General features: G+C 41.5%; 1 protein-coding gene and 1 long non-coding RNA gene across 2 annotated transcripts; one reads left to right on the forward strand and one right to left on the reverse strand.

The window, feature by feature from the left end:
• The first annotated feature begins 815 nt into the window (after positions 1–815).
• Positions 816–21,748, forward strand: BHMT (betaine--homocysteine S-methyltransferase). The gene is made up of 8 exons (XM_033179954.1): positions 816–949; positions 5,294–5,426; positions 8,762–8,880; positions 9,845–10,036; positions 10,691–10,838; positions 15,287–15,469; positions 17,000–17,228; positions 20,391–21,748. Exons 1-8 carry the CDS (start codon positions 917–919, stop codon positions 20,572–20,574), a joined length of 1,221 nt encoding a protein of 406 aa, XP_033035845.1. The 5' UTR covers positions 816–916; the 3' UTR covers positions 20,575–21,748.
• LOC117065312 lies at positions 4,692–12,157 on the reverse strand. The gene is made up of 3 exons (XR_004429879.1): positions 10,676–12,157; positions 9,836–9,948; positions 4,692–4,822 (listed from the first exon to the last, which is right to left on the reverse strand). It is a non-coding gene; the product is annotated as an uncharacterized LOC117065312 (long non-coding RNA).
• Positions 21,749–23,167: the final 1,419 nt, after the last annotated feature.

Raw genomic sequence — 23,167 nt, forward strand, 5'->3', positions numbered from 1 at the left:
AATGTATTCTCATTATAAAAATATTTTAGAAAATACAGTGAAACATGAAGAATAAAATAAAACTAGCCTTAATTCCGTCATCAATAGGTAACTACTGTTAACATCTCTATTCCCTCCAGTTTTTCTAATGTCTATGTTTTTATATCGTTTTCATGCTGAATTTTGAAGTCTTCAAAGTACATTTCTGCTTTCATTTATAAATGTTAAAACTCTGTCCTTGTTAAATATTACAAACATATTCTTACTAGAAACTACTGTATTATTAGAAACTGCAAGGCATGTTTGGGTATAGGTGTAGAAGGTCATTTTGAACACACCCGCCAGTTCAGGGTTAGTATTGGACTCCTCTATTAAAGCCGCATTTGTGTCCCGTTATACTGGATGTATATCACACAAGAGATCATACTCCAGGCTGAAGATCTTCCAGGACCATCCCCTAATTCCATAATCTTGACGCTTTGGCCTTTGACAAATATTTGAGCATCGAATGGACTTCTCAGAGGCCTCTCTGGCAGCCTAAGTGGGCCATAGTGCAGGCCAGCAAGAGGACGGTTAGGGTCAGGGCAAAAGTGCAAGAGGCAAAAGGGACGCTAGGCAGGTTTGAAATCTAAGCGAGTGGCAACATCGCTTTTTCTTATCTTACTTTTCGGTGGTTCCACCCATTCGGGTGAACAATCTGGATCACCTCCTTGGCAAGCTAGGTTCCCAACAGGAGGCGGGTCTGATGAAGGGCTGGTGGGCGTGTTCCCGCCCAAGGCCCGCGCTGGCCCGCGCTGTGGCTGGGAGGCCCTCCCCGCGCCCAACTGTGGGTATAAAGAGGCAGGCTGCGGACTCGGAGCAGGTCGGTGCTGCTCAGCGGGAAGGCTCGCCTAGTCGGTCCGCATCCGTGTCGACCACCAGTCTGGACACCACGAAGATGCCACCCGCTGGGGGCAAAAAGGCCAAGAAGGTGAGTCTCCAGGGGACCCGAGGGCGCTCTCCTCCCCCTCCCACCTGCTCTGTACCCCAGCCTCTGGGAGCGCAGAGGGGCCCTCGGACCCTGCCTGCGACCCATCATCCTCCTGCTCGCTCCCGTCCCTTAGCCTCAGACCAGAATGTGCTTCCAGAACTTCTCCAGCGGGACCCCAAGGCACCTCTGAGCCTCCCCACGCCTGGCCCACGTTCAGAGCGCGGCCCCAGAGCGCCTCTCTCTCCACTCCAGCCCCAGCCCCGTTTGGACCAGAGTGCGCCCCAGATTTCTGTGATCCTTGCCCCTCAGACCCAAAGGCACCCTCTGAGCCATCCCCGACGGCTGGGTGTCCCCAGAACTCCAAGCCTCCCAATACCTTCTGAACCTGGCACCCCAAGACCAAAAAACTCCCCAGAGACACTGCTCCTAGCCCCACAGGCGCGATATCCTGTCCCCACTGAGCTGCGTAGCGCGCCTGGCGTGCTCCGCATCTGTGTCCGCGGGGGCCGCCGCGAGCGCCCTCCGCACCCGGCGTGCACATAACGGGGAGGAGTGGGCAGCGCTGGTTCCGACATTTTCCTGGACCCGCACCGCGGGTGTTGGGGCCGCCTCCCCGCCGGGTTCTCGCTGTACCCAAGGACTAGGCGCTGGTTGGGTGATTGCAGATTTTCACAGGCAATTTGATGTCCGAGATGACAGAAAAATGTCATCCGAAATGTCAGCCTCGAAAACATAGTTTAAGAAAAAAATGGGCGGCCGGGCGCGGTGGCTCAAGCCTGTAATCCCAGCACTTTGGGAGGCCGAGACGGGCGGATCACGAGGTCAGGAGATCGAGACCATCCTGGCTAACATGGTGAAACCCCGTCTCTACTAAAAAATACTAGCCGGGCGAGGTGGCGGGCGCCTGTAGTCCCAGCTACTCGGGAGGCTGAGGCAGGAGAATGGCGTGAACCCGGGAGGCGGAGCTTGCAGTGAGCTGAGATCCGGCCACTGCACTCCAGCCCGGGCCACAGAGCGATACTCCGTCTCAAAAAAAAAAAAAAGAAAAGAAAAAATGGGCAGAGTGGCGGTAAGATACTGAGGAAGGGATGTCAATGAAATTGTAAAACCCAATTCCAGCTCCAGATTAACAAATCCATCTCTTGGCTTTCCCAGTGACTTGTTGGGAGAAGTGTTTTCAGTCCAGATGGTAGGCCTTCCTCTAATTTGGGGAACGAACGGATGGATAGATGGACTGACTGCCGTGGAATGAGACTGCACGGGTGGGAAGAGAGAGAAGGATGGAGGGAGGAGGGAATAAACTTGACCTTTTGGTATCAAAATGCCCAGTCCCAGGCCTGGCATGACAGAGGCCCCCGGAAAATGGTAGGGAAGCAGCAGAGGGGGCCAGGCCAACTGCATCCTCTGGGCTGTAAGAACAGTGAGAGAGGTCCAGCTGTCATCCCAGTGCCTGCCCTGCTGGAGAACCAGCTGAGGTGTGCCCAATTTCTAAAGGGATGGCTTCCCAAGTCAAAAGACCTCTACACAAGGAAGAAGGTCAATTGGGTTACAGATTCTAAATGCATCATCATGTTGATGGCATGAGTGGGTGCTGAGATGGCAAAGGACTATGGACTGTCACCAGTCCAAGGAGGGTGAGAATTTCACCAGTCCTTAAATGTACTAACTTAATAGTCCGTAGAGACTGGGAAGGATGATTCCTATAGATATAGATATAGATATTTTTTGTTTGTCCCCATTCTCATAGCCATGTAATTCTAACTTATTCCCCAAACTCAAACTCAGAAAATCTAACATTTTAAAGAATTATCTTTACAGAATTATCTAAGCAACAGATGAATGTAAGATGGAAAAAAACAGTTTCCTCACTAACTTGCTTCCATGCATATGTCAGTGTTAAAACAATATATGGACAATAACATGTCTACGCATTTGAGTTTAAAATTAAAACAAATGTTACAAAGCTTGCACATGTTCATTATAAACAACTAGGGAAAGCACAAAGTACAGTGCCTGTTAAATTCTGGTGTATATTCTGCTAGTTTGTTGTTGAGGCAAATATGTACTTTTTAAACAAAAATGGGCTGATATTACACATACTGTTTTGTAATACTTTTTCACAAAACAGTATATTTTTTTCATAGCACATTCCGTTTTTTAAAAAGTCTGTTTAGCTTGGGAACAGAAAATCCTGAAGTCTAGATAATTTTAAAATGCAGCAGAATGTAAGAGATAGTATTTCCAGAGACTCACTCAACAAGTGCATGAACCACATAGTAGTTGAATCGCCACTACCCACCCTGCCACCCAACATCAGATCCTTAGCTATGCTGCACATTAAAATGTTGAGGTACTAAATATATATATATATTTTATTATTGTTCTTGTTAATTAGGTCATAATCAAAGTTGTAGTTTTCAGATGCGACATTTAGACACATTGCAATCATGACGAATGTTTGGATTTCAAAATGACATGTGAGCCATTTATATTTTTGTAGTGCTTTGTTATTTTATGGGCTCCTGGAAGATAACATGGCTTCAACATTATGGCTTGAAAATGTTTTGATCTGAGAGGTATATTAGGAAACACACATCATAATCCTACCACTTTGCTTCTGTCTGGTGAAATGTCAATTGTTTCCTCTCTCTGAGCACCAGCTGTCCAAATGGCATGGGAAGGGGCAGTGGAGGGAAGAGAATGAAAATGAGGGAGGTTCTAAGAAGGCGGCAAGGAATTGGGATACAAAATCCTGTGATTGCCTCTCACAAATTTCTGGAATGCTTATTATTATGTCAGCTTTTGTTTTATCCACTGTTATTGGTAGTAAATGGAACACACTGGGTAAATACATCCCAAGTTATTCCTTTACACTATACAGTTTTTTTCAGGGCTGTCCTGCCACCCCCAATCCCATTTAAAATCAAATACAGATATTATTTAAGCATAAAAGAGTCAGGAAGCCCTATGCTCCCCATCTGGAAGACCATGTATAAATTACCCAGGGACTCTGGGTCTTGATTTCTCATTTGTGAAATGAGAGATCTCAGTTGAATTGAATACTATTTATTTTTAAAGTCTATGATTCTTTGAAATTACAAAAAAAACTATTAAACTAGAGAATTACTTTGTAATTCACAAAACCCTTTCAAAATTCTTAATTCCAAATTTATCTATAGAACAACAGGGTGATTACTGCACAGTATTGTAAATGGAATAAGTATGGAGATTGGGCTGAAAATCATTCAACAAATACTTTATTTAGTTGTTTCTTCCTTGTTCTCATCATAGAGTACAGAATGCGCACACTTATAACCTGGTATGTATAGCACAGCTACTGTTGCGGAAACTCAATGTTAACACCAAAGATAGAAGTCTTTGAGTGATGTGGCCACCTTTTCAGTCTTAAAATAAAATGGCGGCCGGGCGCGGTGGCTCAAGCCTGTAATCCCAGCACTTTGGGAGGCCGAGACGGGCGGATCACGAGGTCAGGAGATCGAGACCATCCTGGCTAACACGGTGAAACCCCGTCTCTACTAAAAATACAAAAAAACTAGCCGGGCGAGGTGGCGGGCGCCTGTAGTCCCAGCTACTCGGGAGGCTGAGGCAGGAGAATGGCGTAAACCCGGGAGGCGGAGCTTGCAGTGAGCTGAGATCTGGCCACTGCACTCCAGTCCGGGAGACAGAGCGAGACTCCGCCTCAAAAAAATAAAAAATAAAAAAATAAATAAATAAATAAAATAAAATGGCTTAATAGCATTGCTGGGCACTGTGGCACAAGCCTGTAGTTTCAGCTGCTGGGGAGGGTGAGACTGGAGGATCTTCTGAGCCCAGGAGTTCAAGTTCCTCTGGGCACATAGTGAGACCCTGTCTCTAAGAAAGAAAGAAAAAAAAAAAAAAAAGCATTCTATGCCATTTCAACTTGTTTAACAATTTTAACCCTCTCTTTAGCTTGTTGATAGAGTAAGAAGACTAGTATTTACCATTTTAAGAATCTGTGCTTAAGTGCAGATTTGAGGCTTTACAACAAAATCTTTTCATTTAATCCCTCAGCAGATAGTTCTTGAAACACACCTCCCATGGTATTCTTCAAACACTCTTTAACGTGTTCTGAAAGACCCCCACCCCCAGCACATACAAAGGAATACACAAATGTTTATTTTATGAGCATTCTGGTTGTTTGTCTTATAGATAGCCATAAATGTATACATAAAATATAATTTTTTCTCTGAAAATTCTAAAATAACCACACCTCTACAAGAATATGTTAGCAAAAGTAATAAAAATAGAAAATTCTCTTAAACACTCAAGTAACTCCTTTTCCTCCCTCATCTGTAATTTTAGGGCATCCTAGAACGTTTAAATGCTGGAGAGATTGTGATTGGAGATGGAGGGTTTGTCTTTGCACTGGAGAAGAGGGGCTACGTAAAGGCAGGACCCTGGACTCCTGAAGCTGCTGTGGAGCACCCAGAAGCAGGTTGGTGCAGAGCTCTATTGTAAGTTCTCATAAAGGAGCTGGGTGTGGTGGTTCACACCTGTAATCCCAGCAACTCAGGAGGCTGAGGTGGGAAGACCACTTGAGCCCTGGAATTCAAGACCAGCCTGGGCACACGGGGAGACCCAGTCTCTTAGAAGTTTTTTAAAAAATTAGCTGGGCATGGTGGTGCACGCCTGTAGTCCCAGCTACTTGGGAGGCTGAGGCAGGAGGATCGCTTGAGCTATTTTATGCAAATGATTGTGTGTATTTGCAGTGCTTTTGTAATTGAGACTGAGTGGTAGCTAGAATTGATGGAAACCCCTGAAGAGTCTTCCTGCAAGCTGGACTTCACCTGCAACATTTTTATATATCCGGTACCTGGGCCTGACTTTTTCATGTTCTAGGCAACAAGAAAGGAGTGGTTATACTACAGGCCCACAATTCCCTGTCCAAACCACATTTTGGGGCCAAATGTGTCTTGGAATCCAGGAATCTGGGGATGTTAGAAAGTTAATACAGTAGCATATTATGTAACACTCCCAGTGGACCCTGAAGCAGCCCCCATTGAAACACATTAATACATTTTTGCATCAAAATATATGACTACCTTTACTAACTGAAACATGTTTATCAATACCTTCATGTTGGTTCAGTTCATATTTTGCCCCCAAATAGTTTTGCTGCAAACTTACCCAACTGAAGAAATACTTCAGAATTTTATTCGACCTTTTAGAGTTTACTGTGGAATTTCAAAAACTTGCATTTCTCAAGCTAAATCTATAAGGCTAATCTCCAACTATGCTATGTACATATGTAATCACGTATCAATGTATTCTTAGCTTCTATGATGTTAAAATAAGTAATATAATGAGGAGTTAAGGCCATAAAAGGAAGGTAATCAATTAGCATAAGTGACATCATTGTGTAAAAGGGACTAGTCCTATTGTATTATTGGTAGAGGATGAACCTGGGAACCTTGTGATCAGGAAAATGTAGGTGAAAGGATACTCAGAAATTATCAGCCTCATTCTCTTGCTAAAGTTTATGCCCAGAGTTATACTTCTTGCACCCAGTGGAAGCAGTTTTAATTCAGCAATGAATTCAGGTTATTGGGGTCTGGAAGAGTTTGAGGAATCTGCCTTTCTGATAATTGCCCCCAGGTGACTCTAAGATGGATCATACTTAGAGAATTACTGCAGTTTTAGAAGCATGATGAATAATCAAGAGTGAGGAGTTGTCTTCAACTGTTTGAGATCACTGCCCTATGGAAAAATCTGATAAAAGTTTATAGACCTTCTGCACTGTAAAATGTATTTACACATAACAATTTGCACACATTTCCAGGGTTTTTTCATGAAACCTCTGGAAATCCACCCAAGGACCACGTGAGTGGACTTCATAGTTATAAACCATTTCTTCCTAGCATCCAGAAACCTAGTATATAGGCCTTTCAGTCCTCTCCAACCACAGCAGCTCTGGGTTTATCTGATTGATATATGGGACTCCCTATATTTTTAATTGGTTCTGTTATTATAAAACAAGTTTGAAGCCCACTAATTTAGGGATGCTTTTGAGGTCCCACTGAGAACTTTCTATGATTTAAAAAATCATGGAAAATGACTACAAGCTTACAAATCCATTTTCTAAAATTTAAAAGCTTTTTTCACTTATGTATTCATCTATTTACAAACAAAAACCAAGGTTTCTATGTTCCAGGCACTCTACTGTACTAGTCCTCTGGGATACAAGAGATGAGTATAGACTCATCTCCGGTGTTAGTCCCAAGGGCTAAGAACTTCAGCGTCCTAGCAATTTCCTACCCTCTCATATAGTTGCTCCTGGACCTTTGGATTTCATAAACCTCTGAAATTTCAAAATAATTTTCAGGAGCTGATATATTAATAGCATGCTGATTTCTTACTTTGCCCAGTTAATTCTCCTAACAAAAACAACCATCATCCAAGTTTCACTGTCATTTTATAAAAGGAGTTTTTTTCCACTATCTTACAATGGCAGTTTTTGACAAGGCTGAAAACAAAGATGGGTTGGGGAAACTTTTAAAAGAAGATGCCTATGCCTTACTCCAAACCAATGAAATCAGAATATCTATGGATTTGACATTCCAATCCATGATTTTAAAAAAAGTTTGCAGGGGATCTAATGGGCAACCATAGCTTAGGACAGCTATTTTAAAACAAATGATAATTTCTTAAACTGAATACATTTAGCTATATGGGAAAAAAAAAATCCCACCATATTTCCTCCAGCTGATAAAACTTTGCCATTTGGAGGCCTCACACCCATAATCCTAGCACTTTGGGAGGCTAAGGCGGGCAGATCACTTGAGGTCAGGAGTTCAAGATCAGCCTAGCCAACGTGCCAAAACCCTGCCTCTACTGAAAATACAAAAAATTACCAGGTGTGGTGGCAGGCGCCTGTAGTCCCAGCTACTCGGGAGGCTGAGGCAAGAGAATTGCTTGAACCCAGGAGGCAGAGGTTGCAGTGAGCCAAGATCACATCACTGCACACCAGCCTGGGTGACAGAATGAAACTCTATCTCAGAAAAAAAAAAAAAGACCTTGCCATTTGGCATGCATCCATGGATCTGTGCTTGGAAATCCTGCTCCAATTCTTATTTCACCCGCTACCAGAATTATCTTTTGAAAAGACTATACTAATTACATCATCCAGTTGCTTAAAAACTAAATATTTCCCTGATTCATCAACTCCAGCCATTCAAAGTACTTGTCATTCCCCCAAATGCCATGCCTGTTCCTGCCTTATTATCTTTGCTCAGGCTATTCTCTCTGGAGAGAATTCCCTTCCCCACCTTCTCTGCCTGGCAATAGCACAGAATTCTTCCAAGTGCAGCTCAAATGATTCCTCATCTTCGGACCTCCTTAACCTCCTTGCCCCATGTCCTGGGTAGAAATGATCCCTTCTTCCTGCATAACCCAACCATGCAGTGCTGTAGTTAGTTATTTCTAGACAGACTGTAAAGTTGTCCAAAGACAGGATAATGGATTGTTCACCCTTGTGTCCGTGGGTGCCATCCACAAATACAGTCAATGAATGATAAACAAAGTTAAACAATGAACAAGATGAGCAAATACAGGAATATGAGCACCCCCTGGCCACCCATTCATCTAGTCACAGTAGGTTTGCAGGAGTTGCCAAGAGATTTCAGATCTACCTCTCATCTACCCCTAAGATGTGTAAATGTCAAGCAACCAGAAATTCAAGCAGTTATTTTCCTGCTTGTTTGAGAGTCATTTGAAAACACTGTGGGTTAATAAACAGATAGAAATTATACCTTTCCTCTTTCGCTCTCCCAGTTCGCCAACTTCATCGAGAGTTCCTCAGAGCTGGCTCAAACGTCATGCAGACCTTCACCTTCTATGCAAGTGAAGACAAGCTGGAGAACAGGGGAAACTATGTCTTAGAGAAGATATCTGTGAGTAAAACCAGCTGTGGAACTTTTAGAAGGATATTGTTGACCCATTGCATCAACAAAGCTCCCATAGAGAAAAGGGTTCAGCCTCTTCAGAGTTTTGTTTTATTTCTAATAATACAAAAATGAGAGGCATGAATAACAGCCTTAGGTTTTATTTAGCTGTAATCCCCAAAATTAACAAAGAGGCATTTAGCAAAGCAGATGAAAGAAGAGGTATTTAATGATTTATGATTCTCCTAGTCTCCTGACTAAGTTGCTGAGTAAATTGGGCATCCTTACAAATTCTTTCATCCTTAATGTTTTTAAATGTAGCATGGCTAGAGGAAAGATCGTAGGCATAATAAATCAGTAAACCTGGAATAGTGCCTGACTCAACCACATCTACTTTGTGATGTTGGACCAACCTCTTTACCCCATCAAGGCTGAGGTTTCCAAAATTCCATGAGTATACAGTGCTGGGTTTGGGGAGCTTTTTGTTTGTTGAGCATAACAAACAACTTATAAAGTCTAAATAATTAGAAAAGACCTTGTTAGTTATGCACTTATCTGTTAATTGAGAATATACATACAAAATGTCCTGAATTCTATAGTTATTTAAATTTAATTTCATAAAAGCAAATCATCATCACCACCACTACTATTTGTTAGGTACTCTTCTAAGTGCATCTTAGGCACTGGAAGATACCAAATAACATCCTTCAATGTAAACACTTTTACCATCTCACACATTTTTGGTATAATGTGATGTCACATATAATATATATTTATTGTTATTATCACTATTATTAGTGTTATTGTTATTGCAAACTGTTCAGCTTGGTAAAGCTTTGAACTATTCCATAACAGTCATTTTCTGGAATAAGATACTATTGTAAATATACAACTAAGATGTGAATGTTTGAATAATAATTTTATTTCAATTTCACATGAAAATTTAGAAGTCTCATATACTCACCCATTTTAGGGGCAGAAAGTCAGTGAAGCTGCTTGTGACATTGCCCGACAAGTGGCTGATGAAGGAGATGCTTTGGTAGCAGGAGGAGTGAGTCAGACACCTTCATACCTTAGCTGCAAGAGTGAAACTGAAGTCAAAAAAATATTTCTGCAACAGTTAGAGGTGTTTATGAAGAAGAATGTGGACTTCTTGATTGCAGAGGTAAAGAATAATGTGGAAGATAAGACAAATACACCTAGTACATTTTCTCTACCTTTGGCTTTCAAGAGTACTGTGTGGGGTTAGGTGACGATCATAACTAGTAATAGTAATATTTAGTTTTTCAAATCGTTTCCCAATTCAGGGCTTCTGATAAATTTGATTCCATTAATCTGATATGGTGTTTTTCCAACTCTTTGACTGCAATTTACCGTAAGAAATCATTCTATTTCATTTAAAAAATGCTAATGGGTCACAATTCAAAGTTTGAAAACAGTAATAATGAAGTTTTTAAGCAATAGAATACGTTTTCAAATTGTTTTGGGAGAGGCTGGGCGTGGTGGCTCATGCCTGTAATCCCAGCACTTTGGGAGGCCAAGGCAGGTGGATCACAAGGTCAGGAGTTTGAGACCAGCCTGGCCAACATGGTGAAACCCCATCTCTACTAAAAATACAAAAATTAGCTGGGCATGGTGGTGGGTGCCTGTAATCCCAGCTACTTGGGAGGTTGAGGCAGGAGAATTGCTTGAAAATGGGAGGCGGAGGTTGCAGTGAGCTATACTCCAGCTTGGGTGAAAGAGTGAAACTCTGTCTTAAAAAAAAAAATTGTTTTGGGAGAAACGATTTTAAAAGTACTCTAACCTTAACTGATTCCAGTATTTTGAACATGTTGAAGAAGCTGTGTGGGCAGTTGAAACCTTGATAGCATCTGGTAAACCTGTGGCAGCAACCATGTGCATTGGCCCGGAAGGAGATTTGCATGGCGTGCCCCCCGGCGAGTGTGCAGTGCGCCTGGTGAAAGCAGGTGATGACAGATTTCAATCAGTTTGTGATTAGTAAGTCTTAAAAGAACACGCGAGTGCACATCTGTCTACAAATCAGTGTATACTACTTTCGTTAACATAAAAACCATTAATTTACTTTTGTAAGAATATTGATATTATTGAATCCCAGATGGAAAAAAGTTTTAAAAAATACACACATACACACACACACATGCACACACACACACCAGGCTTCTGAAAGAAGCAACTAGCCCTAGCTGGAGGTTTAACATCTACAAGTAAGGTCTTTAAACATTAATAACTTTTAAGTTAGTTGCCCTGTTTGCCAAAGTTTTTCAGTCTCATAAATTACTAGTATATTTTGCTTTTTATAATTGGTATAATAAATCAGAAAATCCTTGATATAAAACACTGACAACCCAGTATATCTTTTGAATAATTGTAAATCCATTCCAAATATTGGGTTTCATTTCATTTAGAAGAAACCCACAGACTGTTTTCAAAACTGCCCCATTTTAAACCCAGAAAATAATTGTCAGGGAAAAAGCCTGACTCACTTTGTATAATAGAGAAATTTTGACTAGCATTTTGTTTAATCTCTGATTTTTACCTAACTCCTGATTTTTCATGAAAATAACTTTCATACTTGTCATTAATAATAACAAATATTTAGATTTAGGGATGAAATTGTATAATCATAATTTTTCATGGGGAAATACAACAACTAGGGGAGAGGCAAGTTAACTTTTTGTAGAAAGATCAGAGGAGGCCTTCATTATCCCCATTGTTAATTGGAATGAATGCATGGCCTGCATCTAATTCTTCCCTCATTCTGTACAGAGTAGATGGCTACAGTTTTTTCTATCATTGTATCCTGTATTCTTCATAGCACTTCTCACTTATCTCATTTGTTTAACTGTTTAATGGCTGACTCCCTCACTAGATTATAAGATCCATAAATGCAGAGACTGTTTAGTTCAGTACTGAGTATCCTGTGTCTAGCGTAGCATGTAGCACATAATAGGTCCTTAACAAATAATCTGTCTAGTAAATCTAGTCCATCTTCCAATGTTTAGTTCAAATTATACTTCCATGTATCCTTACATAATTTTTCCTACCCCAAGTGATCACTTTTTCCTCTCAGCAATTGTAACATCTGCTGTTTATACCACTCATTAAGAATAGCCTCAGTCTAGTTTCCAGTCAGCGAGAATGCTAACAGGGTTCTGGGGTTAAATACATTTAGAAAAGGCTGCGCTGAACCGAATTAAGCAGATATCTTGTTTTGTTTTGTTTTTGAGATGGAGTCTTGTCACACTGTCGCCCAGGCTGGAGTGCAATGGCGCGATCTCTGCTCACTGCCACCTCCGCCTCCCAGGTTCAAGCGATTCTCCTGCCTCAGCCTCCCGAGTAGCTGGGATTACAGGCACCCGCCATCATGCCCAGCTAATTTTTTGTATTTTTTAGTAGAGATGGGGTTTCACTATGTTGGCCAGGCTGGTCTCGAACTCCTGACCTCATGATCCATCCGCCTCAGACTCCCAAAGTGCTGGGATTACAGGTGTGAGCCACCGCGCCCAGCCTTAAGCAGATATCTTTACTGTGGAACTTATCAAAATCTTTGGTATGTTCACATATATTCCTAGTCTTCAAGAAGGTGATGTAGTGAACAGCTACTTCCTAACTTAATTGATCGTGGAACATTATTTTCATGGACCAAACCTCGGAAAACCCTGTGCTAAATGATAAAATTGTTGATGTCAGGAACAATGTCCTCTATTTCTACTTCTCTATTACACCTAAAAGACATCCAATAAATAGCCAACATATTATTAATTTATTAATAGAATGAAGTTCAGCAAGGAAAGAGAAACTCTGGCAGCACAACATCCAAAAAAAAAGGTAGTCAAATTTTTCAACAGTTTATAGCTTAGTTGATATCAGTGACCTTCCTACTGGGTTCCAGACTTGGATATTGTGGATATATATACTTGTGAGTATATGTATACACAATCTGATGAATATATATATAATATATATGAAGCATACAAGTATATCTATACATACAAGTATATGTATATATACACACACATATTCTGGATATATATGTATACACACACACACACATACAAGTATATTTGCTTCTGGAAACTTGTATATATCCACAATATTCAAGTCTGGAGCCCAATGGGAAGGTCAGGGTAAGAGAGAGAAATATGGGAGAGATCTGGGTATAGATGGTATTGAAAGTCTACAACAGAAAAGGAAGTTTAAAAGTGCTAGGATTACAGGCATGAGCCACCACACCTGGCCCAAAAAAGTCCTTTAGAAACAACCTCAGAGTTCATCAACAGGTGAATGGATAAAACAAAATGTGGTGTATCCATACAATGAAATATCATGCAGCTATAAGAAGAAATGAAGTTCTCAAACATGCCACAACAGGGATGAACCTTGGAAACATCATGCTAAGTAAACTAAGCCACTCACAAAATGACAAATATCATATAATTCTGTTTATATGATATATCTAGAATGGGCAAATCCACAGAGACAGAAAGTAGATTCGAGGTTACCGGGGGCTAGCAGAAGGGGAAAATAAGGAGTTAGTCCTTAATGGGTGCAGTTTCTCTTTGGGGTATCGAAAAAATGTGGAAACAGTGATAATAGTTGCACAACATTGTGAACCTAATTAATGCCACTTAAAAATGGCTAAAATGGGCCAGATGCAGGGGCTCATGCCTATAATCCCAGCACTTTGGAAGGTAAAGGTGTGAGGATCGTTTGAGGCCAGAAGTTCATGACCAGCCTGGGCAACATAATGAGGCCCTGTATCTACAAAAATGAACTTTTTAAAAAAGGTTAAAATGCCCAGTTTTACATGATATATATTTTACCACAATTTTTAAAATTAAAAAAAAAAAAGAAAAAGAAAAGAAAGAAAAGTCCTATTTGGGAATTCCTCCCACTTTGAGAGGATAGAGTAAAAGAATTATTATGTCATGATGCCTTCTCAAATCTTCTGGAGGAGGAAACTTCCAAAATCATGTCTAGTGATTGCCATGGTAAATCATCTTTGGTCCAAATATAGTTAAGAACATAATGACTACAAAGAAAGTTTTTGAAGAAAATGAAATATCTAAAACATATTTTGTTCTCACTAAATCAAACTTCGTAACACCAAATTTTACAAGAATACTATAGGAAGACAATCCCATATAGTTGTGAGTCTGGGGAGGCTGAAATGTAAATTAAAAGCTTGTCAAAATGACTGATAGGCTAGTAACCACATTGAGTAGCTGAAGTCAAAGGATTTTTGAGATTCTTTTTCCCCAAACTATTAATCCTAGACACAAAATTCCTTCTAGAAAACACATGTCTAAAAAACTTTTTTCTAAATTACATTCTGCTGCTGTGCCCAAGAAGGCTAATGAACTTATTAAGCTGGCCTGGTGAAAAGGAACATTTATTTACACCTCAAGTAAGCAGTATGATAAACACAGGTGTAATCTAGCAGCTGGGAGTGTTTAAAAATTATTGTGCTTGCAACATAATGTCAAACGTTGAAAGTTTGACTAATAAAATTTGAAGTTTAAAAAAACTAATAATTTTTGTTTTGAAAAAAGATGGACAGGGCTGGGCGTGGTGGCTCACACCTGTAATTCCAGCACTTTGTGAGGCTGAGGTGGGCAGATCATGAGGTCAGGAGATGGAGACCATCCTGACCAAGATGGTGAAACCCTGTCTCTACTAAAAATACAAAAATTAGCCTGGCATGGTGGCATGTGCCTGTCGTCCCAGCTACTCAGAAGGCTGAGGCAGGAGAATTGCTTGAACCTGGGAGGCGGAAGCTGCAGTGAGCTGAGATTGCGCCACTGCACTCCAGCCTGGGCAACAGAGCAAGACTCGGTCTCAAAAAAAAAAAAAAAAAATGACACTTCAATTATACCAGACTTTTCAAAGCACTTTTCACAGAAAGCACTTCCTGCCTGCTAGTAATCATTCTCACTCAAAGGTAAGAGAGGTTTGTGGGGAATGAGGACCCAGTGCTATGCTTCCAGTTCATTGTTCCAATTAAAATCTTCCTGCTGGGCATGGTGGCTAATGCCTGTAATCCCAACAGTCTAGGAGGCTATTGGATCAATTGAGCTCAGGAGCTCGAAATCAGCCTGGGCAACATGGTGAAACCCCATATCTGTTTTTAAAAAAATACAAAAATTAGCCAGACGTGATGGCACACACCTGTAGTCACAGCAACTTGGGAGGCTGAGGTGGGAGGATTGCTTGATCGCTTGAGGTGGAGGCTGCAGTGAGCTGAGATCACACCACTGTACTCCAGCCTGGGCGACAGAGTAAGACTTTGCCTTAAAAAATAAAAAAAGCTTCCTGATTCCTGATGAAGAGAGGAGAGCTGGTCCTGCTGGTTTGTGGTGCATCCCTAAGGCTATCATGTTCTCCCCACCCACAGGAGCATCCATCATTGGTGTGAACTGCCACTTTGACCCCACCATTAGTTTACAAACAGTGAAGCTCATGAAAGAGGCCTTGGAGGCTGCCCGACTGAAAGCTCACCTGATGAGCCAGCCCTTGGTTTATCACACTCCCGACTGCAACAAGCAGGGATTCATCGATCTCCCAGAATTCCCGTTTGGTAAGACCAACATTTGATAAATCATCTCAATATCTTCATTTGATATTCATGTAAAAACTCAAGTAAATCTATACCCAGAGATCTTTTGTCATGGTGAAGAGATGGCTTGGTGTCTCCTCATGTCTTGTCCCTGGTTTCTGTCCCTGCAGCCAAAAGCCCCTTGGGTATTAGAGAAGAGCAGAAGGAAAGGATGGTCCTGGCTAGCAAAAAAGACCTTTCAACTTAAATATAAAACCTGAAGTGAATCAGTATCTAAATAGGCAACCAATGAGTCATACTTTGGGGTTGGTGAGGATGCCCTCCCATGGGGGAATCAACAGATATTTAGCTCTAGTTCCAGCGCTGTTGCTAAGTCCTGTCACCTTAGGAAAATCTTTGAATTCCTCTAGCTCTCAAATTCCCTATTGGGAAAATAAAGTTAGACCAGTTATCTCTAAGGTCCTTTTCTCCAATTTTTAATATGGCTCAGCTACTCCAGAGTTTTGGGATTGCAGGCAAGATACAATAATCGAGTGACTGTATAACAAGTTTTAATGAAGAGACCAAGCAGATGAAGTGAGGGGATACTTGCAGTCCAGGCAGAAGGAAAAAGTTTCCCAGCAGGTTTGGGAAGAGGGGGTGGGTTGATGTCAAAAATTAAGCCAGAGTGGTCAATAGGGGGAGGGCATGCCCAGCCTCCTACTTCCTTCTAAGGTCTTTACACCCTATCCTATATTTTATAGGGACCCTTAGGCAAGTAAGATATTATAAAATACAATCACTTTGGAGGAACCACGAAGGAAGAAAGGCAAGGCATTTGTGTTACTTACTGCTGTATAACACATTAAATTAGTGCAAAATGTAGTAGCTTGAAAAACCACTTCTTATCTCACAGTTTCTCCAGGTCAAGAATTCAGGGATAGCATAACTAGGTGGTTTTGGTTCAGGGTCTCCTAAGAGGTTGGAGTCCGGATATTGGCCAGGGCTATTATCATCTGGAGGCTTGATGGGAGCTGGGGGATCTACTTCCAAGCTCACTTAATTGGCTTTTGGGAGTTAGTGTCAGTTTCTTGCTGTCTGTTGACTGGGGGCCTCAGTTCCTCAGCTCATGGGCCTTTTCACTGTGATGCTGGAAAACATGCTTGCAACATGTGATGCTTGCAACATGGCAGCTGGCTTTCCCCAGGGTGAGTGCTCCAAGAAAGTACAAGGTAGAAACCATAATGTTTTGTATAGTCTAGCCTCTGGAGTCACATGCCTGTTCTGCCATAATCTATGGATCTCACAGACCAGCCCTGTTATAATGCAAGAGGGGACTGCACAAAGGGAAAAACATCAAAAGGCAGGGGTCATTTGGAACTCTCCTGAAGACTGGATACCACAGCATGTAAAAGTGAACATATAACACAAAGTAGCAAAGTTTTTCTTAAATCCAAGAATTGAATATTGAAAACAATTCATTTATTGAAAATTACATACTTGTAACTACTTATCTTGAATTTTTATGAAAAGAATGTATAATGCCTAATGGCATAATGCCACTTATTACAGGACTGGAACCCAGAGTTGCCACCAGATGGGATATTCAAAAATACGCCAGAGAGGCCTACAACCTGGGGGTCCGATACATTGGCGGGTGCTGTGGATTTGAGCCCTACCACATCAGGGCAATTGCAGAGGAGCTGGCCCCAGAAAGGGGCTTTTTGCCACCAGCTTCAGAAAAACATGGCAGCTGGGGAAGTGGTTTGGACATGCACACCAAACCCTGGGTTAGAGCAAGGTAAGCGTCTTTTACTATCCCAAACTAATTTAGATTATGAATATGTTCAAGTGGGGCCGTTTAGAAGAGTGCAGTGAATTTGTTGTGTGATGATGAAGAATCAGTCATCCCCAAATTCTCTCCCAGAGATGTTTATAAAGCATCCTTATTAGGTGATTTCTGGAGATTGTTTTAAGAATATAGAATGTATTTGGCCTGATTTTGGATTTTGAAAAGAAAAAGAACTAAAAAAAAAAAAAAAATGTAAAAATATAGGCTGGGTGCGATGGCTCACGCCTATAATCCTAGCACTTTGGGAGGCCAAGGTAGGCGGATCACTTGATCTCGGGAGTTTGGGACCAGCATGGGCAACATGGCAAAACTCCATCTCTACTAAAAATACAAAAAGAAAAATAGCTGGGCATAGTGGTGCACATCTGTAATCCCAGCTACTTGGGAGGCTGAGGCATAGGAATTGCTTGAACCTGGGAGGCAGAGGTTGCAGTGAGCCAAGATCACGCCACTGCACTCCAGTTTGGGCAACAGAGTGAGACTCTGTCTCAAAAAATATATATATATATAGAATATAAATAAATGTAAGTGGCAATGAAATGTGATTTCGTGCTCTAGTAAATTACCATTAATGTGGTGCACAATAATCTTAAGTTGCATTGATTTTTAAGAGTTAAGGATCACTTAAGTAAAGCTAATACTATATCAAGCATGGTTTTCAGAGCTGGGAATACAGTGGCAAATAAGACAGGCAAGGTCCTTGCCCTCAGATTTTACATTCCAATGGGGAAGATGAATAATATACTAGTAAAAAAATTTATGTCAGGCACTGGGCAGGGCAGTAGGAATACAGAAATGAAAAGCTGTGGCTTAGAGACTCACAGTCTACTGGGTAAATGAATACGAAAGCCAATGTATTATACTGTGGTAGCTGCTTTAGTAGATGTATGGATAGAAAAGTAACAAAAGAAGAGAATGACTATCTTTGCCTACCATAAAGATATTTTAAAAGAAGGGTTTTGGGGCTGGCTTTTGAAGGCTCAATAGGCTTCTACCATATAGAGAACTAGGAAGCAGGTAGAGGATGGGTGCTCCAAGCAAAGGTAGCAGTTTCACTCTGTTCAGCAGCTATTAACAGAGCTCAACTATCTGTCAGATGCTGTTGTGGATGCTGAGGTAGCAAGCTAAACAAGGAGCTAGCAATCTAGCAGGCAGAATGCTAAACAGGTAATGTCCAATACAGTAAGTCCAAGGATGAAGATGTGCACAGGTGTGCAGGGCCTGAGCTAATGTCCCATGGGGCAAAAGGCAGAGGGAGGGTGCATGAAGGATTTATAAGAAAGCTGATGCCTGAGTTGAATTCTGATACAGGAATTACATTGCTAGAGGAACAACCCTCAGGAAAGCACTGAGAAGTGGAAAGAGAATGACACATTGAGAAACTAGAAATTTGAGAATAGCAGAGACAGAATTTGTTGGAAGGAGGAGGAGGAGGCAACCTCTTTATTTGTGCTCATGAGTTACGTCGGACTCCATCCCAAAGGCAAAGAGGAGCCTGGGGTGGGGTCTCAGGTAATCCAGGGCAAGGTTAGATTAGAAAGTCAGCAAGTTGTAATTGCCATGTGAAGAAGACTTGCTAGGAGGGACAGCAGACAGGTTGAGGCCTGAGCCAGAAGGAAGCAAAGGAAATCGAAGGGCAGAAGTGGAACCTGCAGAGTGAGAGGTGCAGAAGTTATCCAGGGTTTGGGGAGGAACAACCAAGGTGAACTCAGCTGGCTCATGAGGATGTGAGGAAGGAGAAGTAGTGTAAGTGGAATAGACAGTACTCCTATCCCAAATTTTTCCTGTGCATATATTAAAAGAAGAAATTCAAAGTGGACATAGTGACTCACACCTGTAATTCCAGCACTTTGGGAAGCGAAGGTGGGCGAATCACTTGAGCTCAGGAGTTTGAGACCAGCCTGGGCAACAGGGTGAAACCCTGTCTCTATAAAAAATTAGCTGGGTATGGTGGTGTAGACCTACAATCCCAGCTACTCAAAAGGCTGAGGCAGGAGAATCACTTGAACCTGGGAGGCGGGGGTTGCAGTGAGCCAAGATCGTACCACTGCACTCCAGCCAGGGTGACAGAGTAAGACCCTGTCTCAAAAAGGAAATTCAAAGTAATTTTAGACTTACAGATTGAGGGGAGGGGGTGGATTTTTTAGTCCAGATTAATGTCTGTTTTAATGGATGCACTCTTAGAATCCAAAGACAGCTCCCTCAATATGCATTTATAACAGAACAAGAAATCATATCAGTTTTTACATCAAAGGGTGCCTTCTAGGACAAAAACCGTTGTTTTTTTTTTTTTTTTTTTGAGACGTAGTCTCGCTCTGTCGCCCAGGCTGGAGTGCAGTGGCCTGATCTTGGCTCACTGCAAGCTCCGCCTCCCAGGTTCACGCCATTCTCCTGCCTCAGCCTCTCGAGTAGCTGGGACTACAGGCACCCGCCACCTCGCCCGGCTAGTTTTTTTGTATTTTTTAGTAGAGACAGGGTTTCACCGGGTTAGCCAGGATGATCTCAATCTCCTGACCTTGTGATCCTCCCGTCTCGGCCTCCCAACAAATCCGTTGTTAATGAGGCAGATGCCTCTAGAGGAAACACTGTAAAAAGCCATCCAGCAGAGTGGACCGCTTCCCAGTCCCTCCACTGCTTCTGATGTTTCTTCTCATCTACAGAAGTAAAATACAATGTACAGTAACCTTTTAATGAAAACACGGCATCACAGATGGAGAGAAAGCCTGCCGCTGTTGGTTGTTGCTGTTCAGCAGCTGCCACAGGTATTCTAGTGATGCTACTGTGCTGCTTAGTTACCCTGAGCACATAATTTTTTCACTGTGTTAATGGTATGTCATACTTTTCCTGTTAAGTGTTAATGTGTGGATAAGTGTAAGCAAATGATTGTTTATCAGTAGCATATAAATTTGGAGTCAGGAATCATGATGAAGCCAAACAACCACAGACTGTCCACACAGGTGGCTGAGATTGACACCTTTGCTTTTTAATGTGATAGGCAACTTTGTGTGCTGCATGAAATTATTTAAAATATTATATAATTTTTAAATGGTTCCATGACATAAAGACCAAAGTTAGGGGAGGAGTCTGATGTCGTGTGTTCTGTTCACACAGGGCCAGGAAGGAATACTGGGAGAATCTTCGGATAGCCTCGGGCCGGCCATACAACCCCTCAATGTCAAAGCCAGATGGCTGGGGAGTGACCAAAGGAACAGCCGAGCTGATGCAGCAGAAAGAAGCCACAACTGAGCAGCAGCTGAAAGAGCTCTTTGAAAAACAAAAATTCAAATCACAGTAACCTCAATAGAGGCTATTTTTGATGAATTTCTAGGTGTTTGAGCCACAGTTCCTACAAATAAGGAAAAGAGGGTTAAAAAGCAGTGCTTTCATGAATGCCATCCTACACATATTATTGCTATTACCTGAACAAAATAGAATTACAAATAGCACTTGACAATTTTAAAGTATGTTTTAGAAGTTTTCTTAGGAGCAAAATAAGTACAAAGTAAATCTTGAACAGGTTCACTAAGCACCCACTCTGTGTAAGGTATTATGGAAATCACTGGAGCACAGGAAAAGTAATTCAGATGTTAATCCCACTTAAAGAAGTTGGTAGGCTAGCAAAGAGGATGAGACATGAACTGTCATAAAGAACTCAGCAACCAGCCAGGGACAGAAAGTGCTATGGAAAGGGGCTTCCAAGCTCTTTTGAACATGACCCTTAGTAAGAAACACAATTTATATAATGACCCACAAAACACATCACATCTTACTGTCAAAATTAAATGTGTGATCCATCCTAGCATTTTCTGTTCCATTCCTTTTCATTCTATTTCATTTACAAAACACACTAGTTGAGACTTTTCAAATGGATTTTTAAGACCCACTACTGGGCTTGGATTCACAGTTTGAAAAACATTGCTGTAGGACACTTCAGATAAGGAGACCATCCTGTTTAAGTTTATTCTTATAAGCAGGTCAGTCATATGAGACTTGATCAATAAATATCCAATACCCAGAGTCCTGCTCTCAGAGTTCCAGAGTTCTTCTGTTTCCTGACCCACTTTTCTACCAGTAAAAGACATAGACCAATGGGGAGGAGGGAGGAGAGATGGATATTTCAGCCCTCTCCATCCTGGTCAACACTGGATGCCTCTGGGCCATAAGGCTAAGCAGAGTGAGCTTGTGTTAGTTGGTAGCTTTTAAAAAATATAATAAGAAAAAAGTAGAGATTCTCCAAACTGTAGCCTGGTTTCCTAGATTGAGAACTACGATATTTTTCTCTGATAATTAATATATACTCTCCTACAAAAGCTCAAGCCTGAAGATACAAGACTATTAGAAGAAACATGGCTACCCTCAGTGTATTAGAAAAGAGGTCATGCTGCTTTCATAAACATTCTTGAATTGTTTGAACTGTTTTGAAATTGTAATTCTTTTCAGCTATTAAAAAGAAGAGCAATGAGACTATATTGCTTGTATTTTATTCTTATCCTGGTTCTACAATTTGCTAAGTCTTACGTGAAACCTCTATACCTCAATTTCTTCACCTATTTAAAAGAAAAACCTACTTCACAAGTAGGCTGGAATTTTAAAGGAGCAGGTTGGCAGTATTTTAAAGGAAAAGAGGCCCTACTGGCTCTTTCTGGAGAGCCAGACCGGGAATTCTAGAAAACAAAAATAGGCCAGGTGTGGTGGTTCACGCCTGTAATCCCAGCACTTTGGGAGGTGGGCGGATTACTTGAGGTTAGGAGTTCAAGACCAGCCTGGCCAACATGGTGAAACCCTGTGTCTACTAAAAATACAAAAATTAGCCGGGTGTGGTGGCATGTGCCTGTAGTCCCAGCTACTCGGGAGGCTGAGGCATGAGAATCACTTGAACCTGGGAGGTGGAGGCTGCAGTGAGCCAAGATTGCACCACTGCACTCCAGCCTGGGAGACAGAGCAAGACTCTGTCAAATAAATAAATAAATGGAAAGGCAAAGAAATTGCCAGAATTGGCCGGGCGCGGTGGCTCAAGCCTGTAATCCCAGCACTTTGGGAGGCCAAGACGGGCGGATCACGAGGTCAGGAGATCGAGACCATCCTGGCTAACCCGGTGAAACCCCGTCTCTACTAAAAAATACAAAAAAAAAAAATCTAGCCGGGCGAGGTGGCGGGCGCCTGTAGTCCCAGCTACTCGGGAGGCTGAGACAGGAGAATGGCATAAACCCGGGAGGCGGAGCTTGCAGTGAGCTGAGATCTGGCCACTGCACTCCAGCCCGGGCGACAGAGCAAGACTCTGTCTCAAAAAAAAAAAAAAAAAAAAAAAAAAAGAAATTACCAGAATTTTCTTACTAAGAGTTAATAATCCACCCCAATCCCCCAATGCATAGAAACAGAGCCAAAGCAGCACAACTTTCAGAGGCTGCATATGACCGAGATGAAACAAGAGTGAACTCCCCTTTTTATTTTTGTTTTTTTTTTCTTTTGGCAAAGTTGTTATCAATCATTTCTCTTATATTCTCAAACCAAGCTCAGTATTTAAAGCTTTCACTCACAGATGATATGTTATTGGACTTGCTGTTCTATTACTGTGTAAAATGCATGTCCCTTTAATATTCTTTTCAGAATTTTATTGCCACCAAAATATTATAACCTTTAATCATTTTTATATCCATTGATTTTTTAAAATATTTCCCTGAAAAGAAGCTATGGTGAAGAGATTCTTGAATTAAATTATATGTCAACACTGCCTCCTAGTGGTATAGTACATATTTTGAAATGGTTTTTAAAATTTCAGTCCCTCCTCGAAGCACGTGAATTTTATTTCCAGAAATCTTGTTCAAGAGAGAATGCTCATTTAATACCTAAGGGTTGGTTTATGTTAAATAGAGACACTTCTCACTGGT

This window comes from Trachypithecus francoisi, unplaced genomic scaffold (assembly GCF_009764315.1).
Source record: "Trachypithecus francoisi isolate TF-2019V2 unplaced genomic scaffold, Tfra_2.0 Lachesis_group2, whole genome shotgun sequence".
Taxonomy (NCBI): domain Eukaryota; kingdom Metazoa; phylum Chordata; class Mammalia; order Primates; family Cercopithecidae; genus Trachypithecus; species Trachypithecus francoisi.

Coding starts and splice junctions, on each gene's coding strand:
- BHMT (XM_033179954.1), top strand. CDS start 917: ATGCCACCCGCTGGGGGCAAAAAGGCCAAGAAG. Junction 5,427..8,761: donor TGTGGAGCACCCAGAAGCAG/GTTGGTGCAGAG, acceptor TCGCTCTCCCAG/TTCGCCAACTTCATCGAGAG. Junction 10,037..10,690: donor TGGACTTCTTGATTGCAGAG/GTAAAGAATAAT, acceptor AACTGATTCCAG/TATTTTGAACATGTTGAAGA.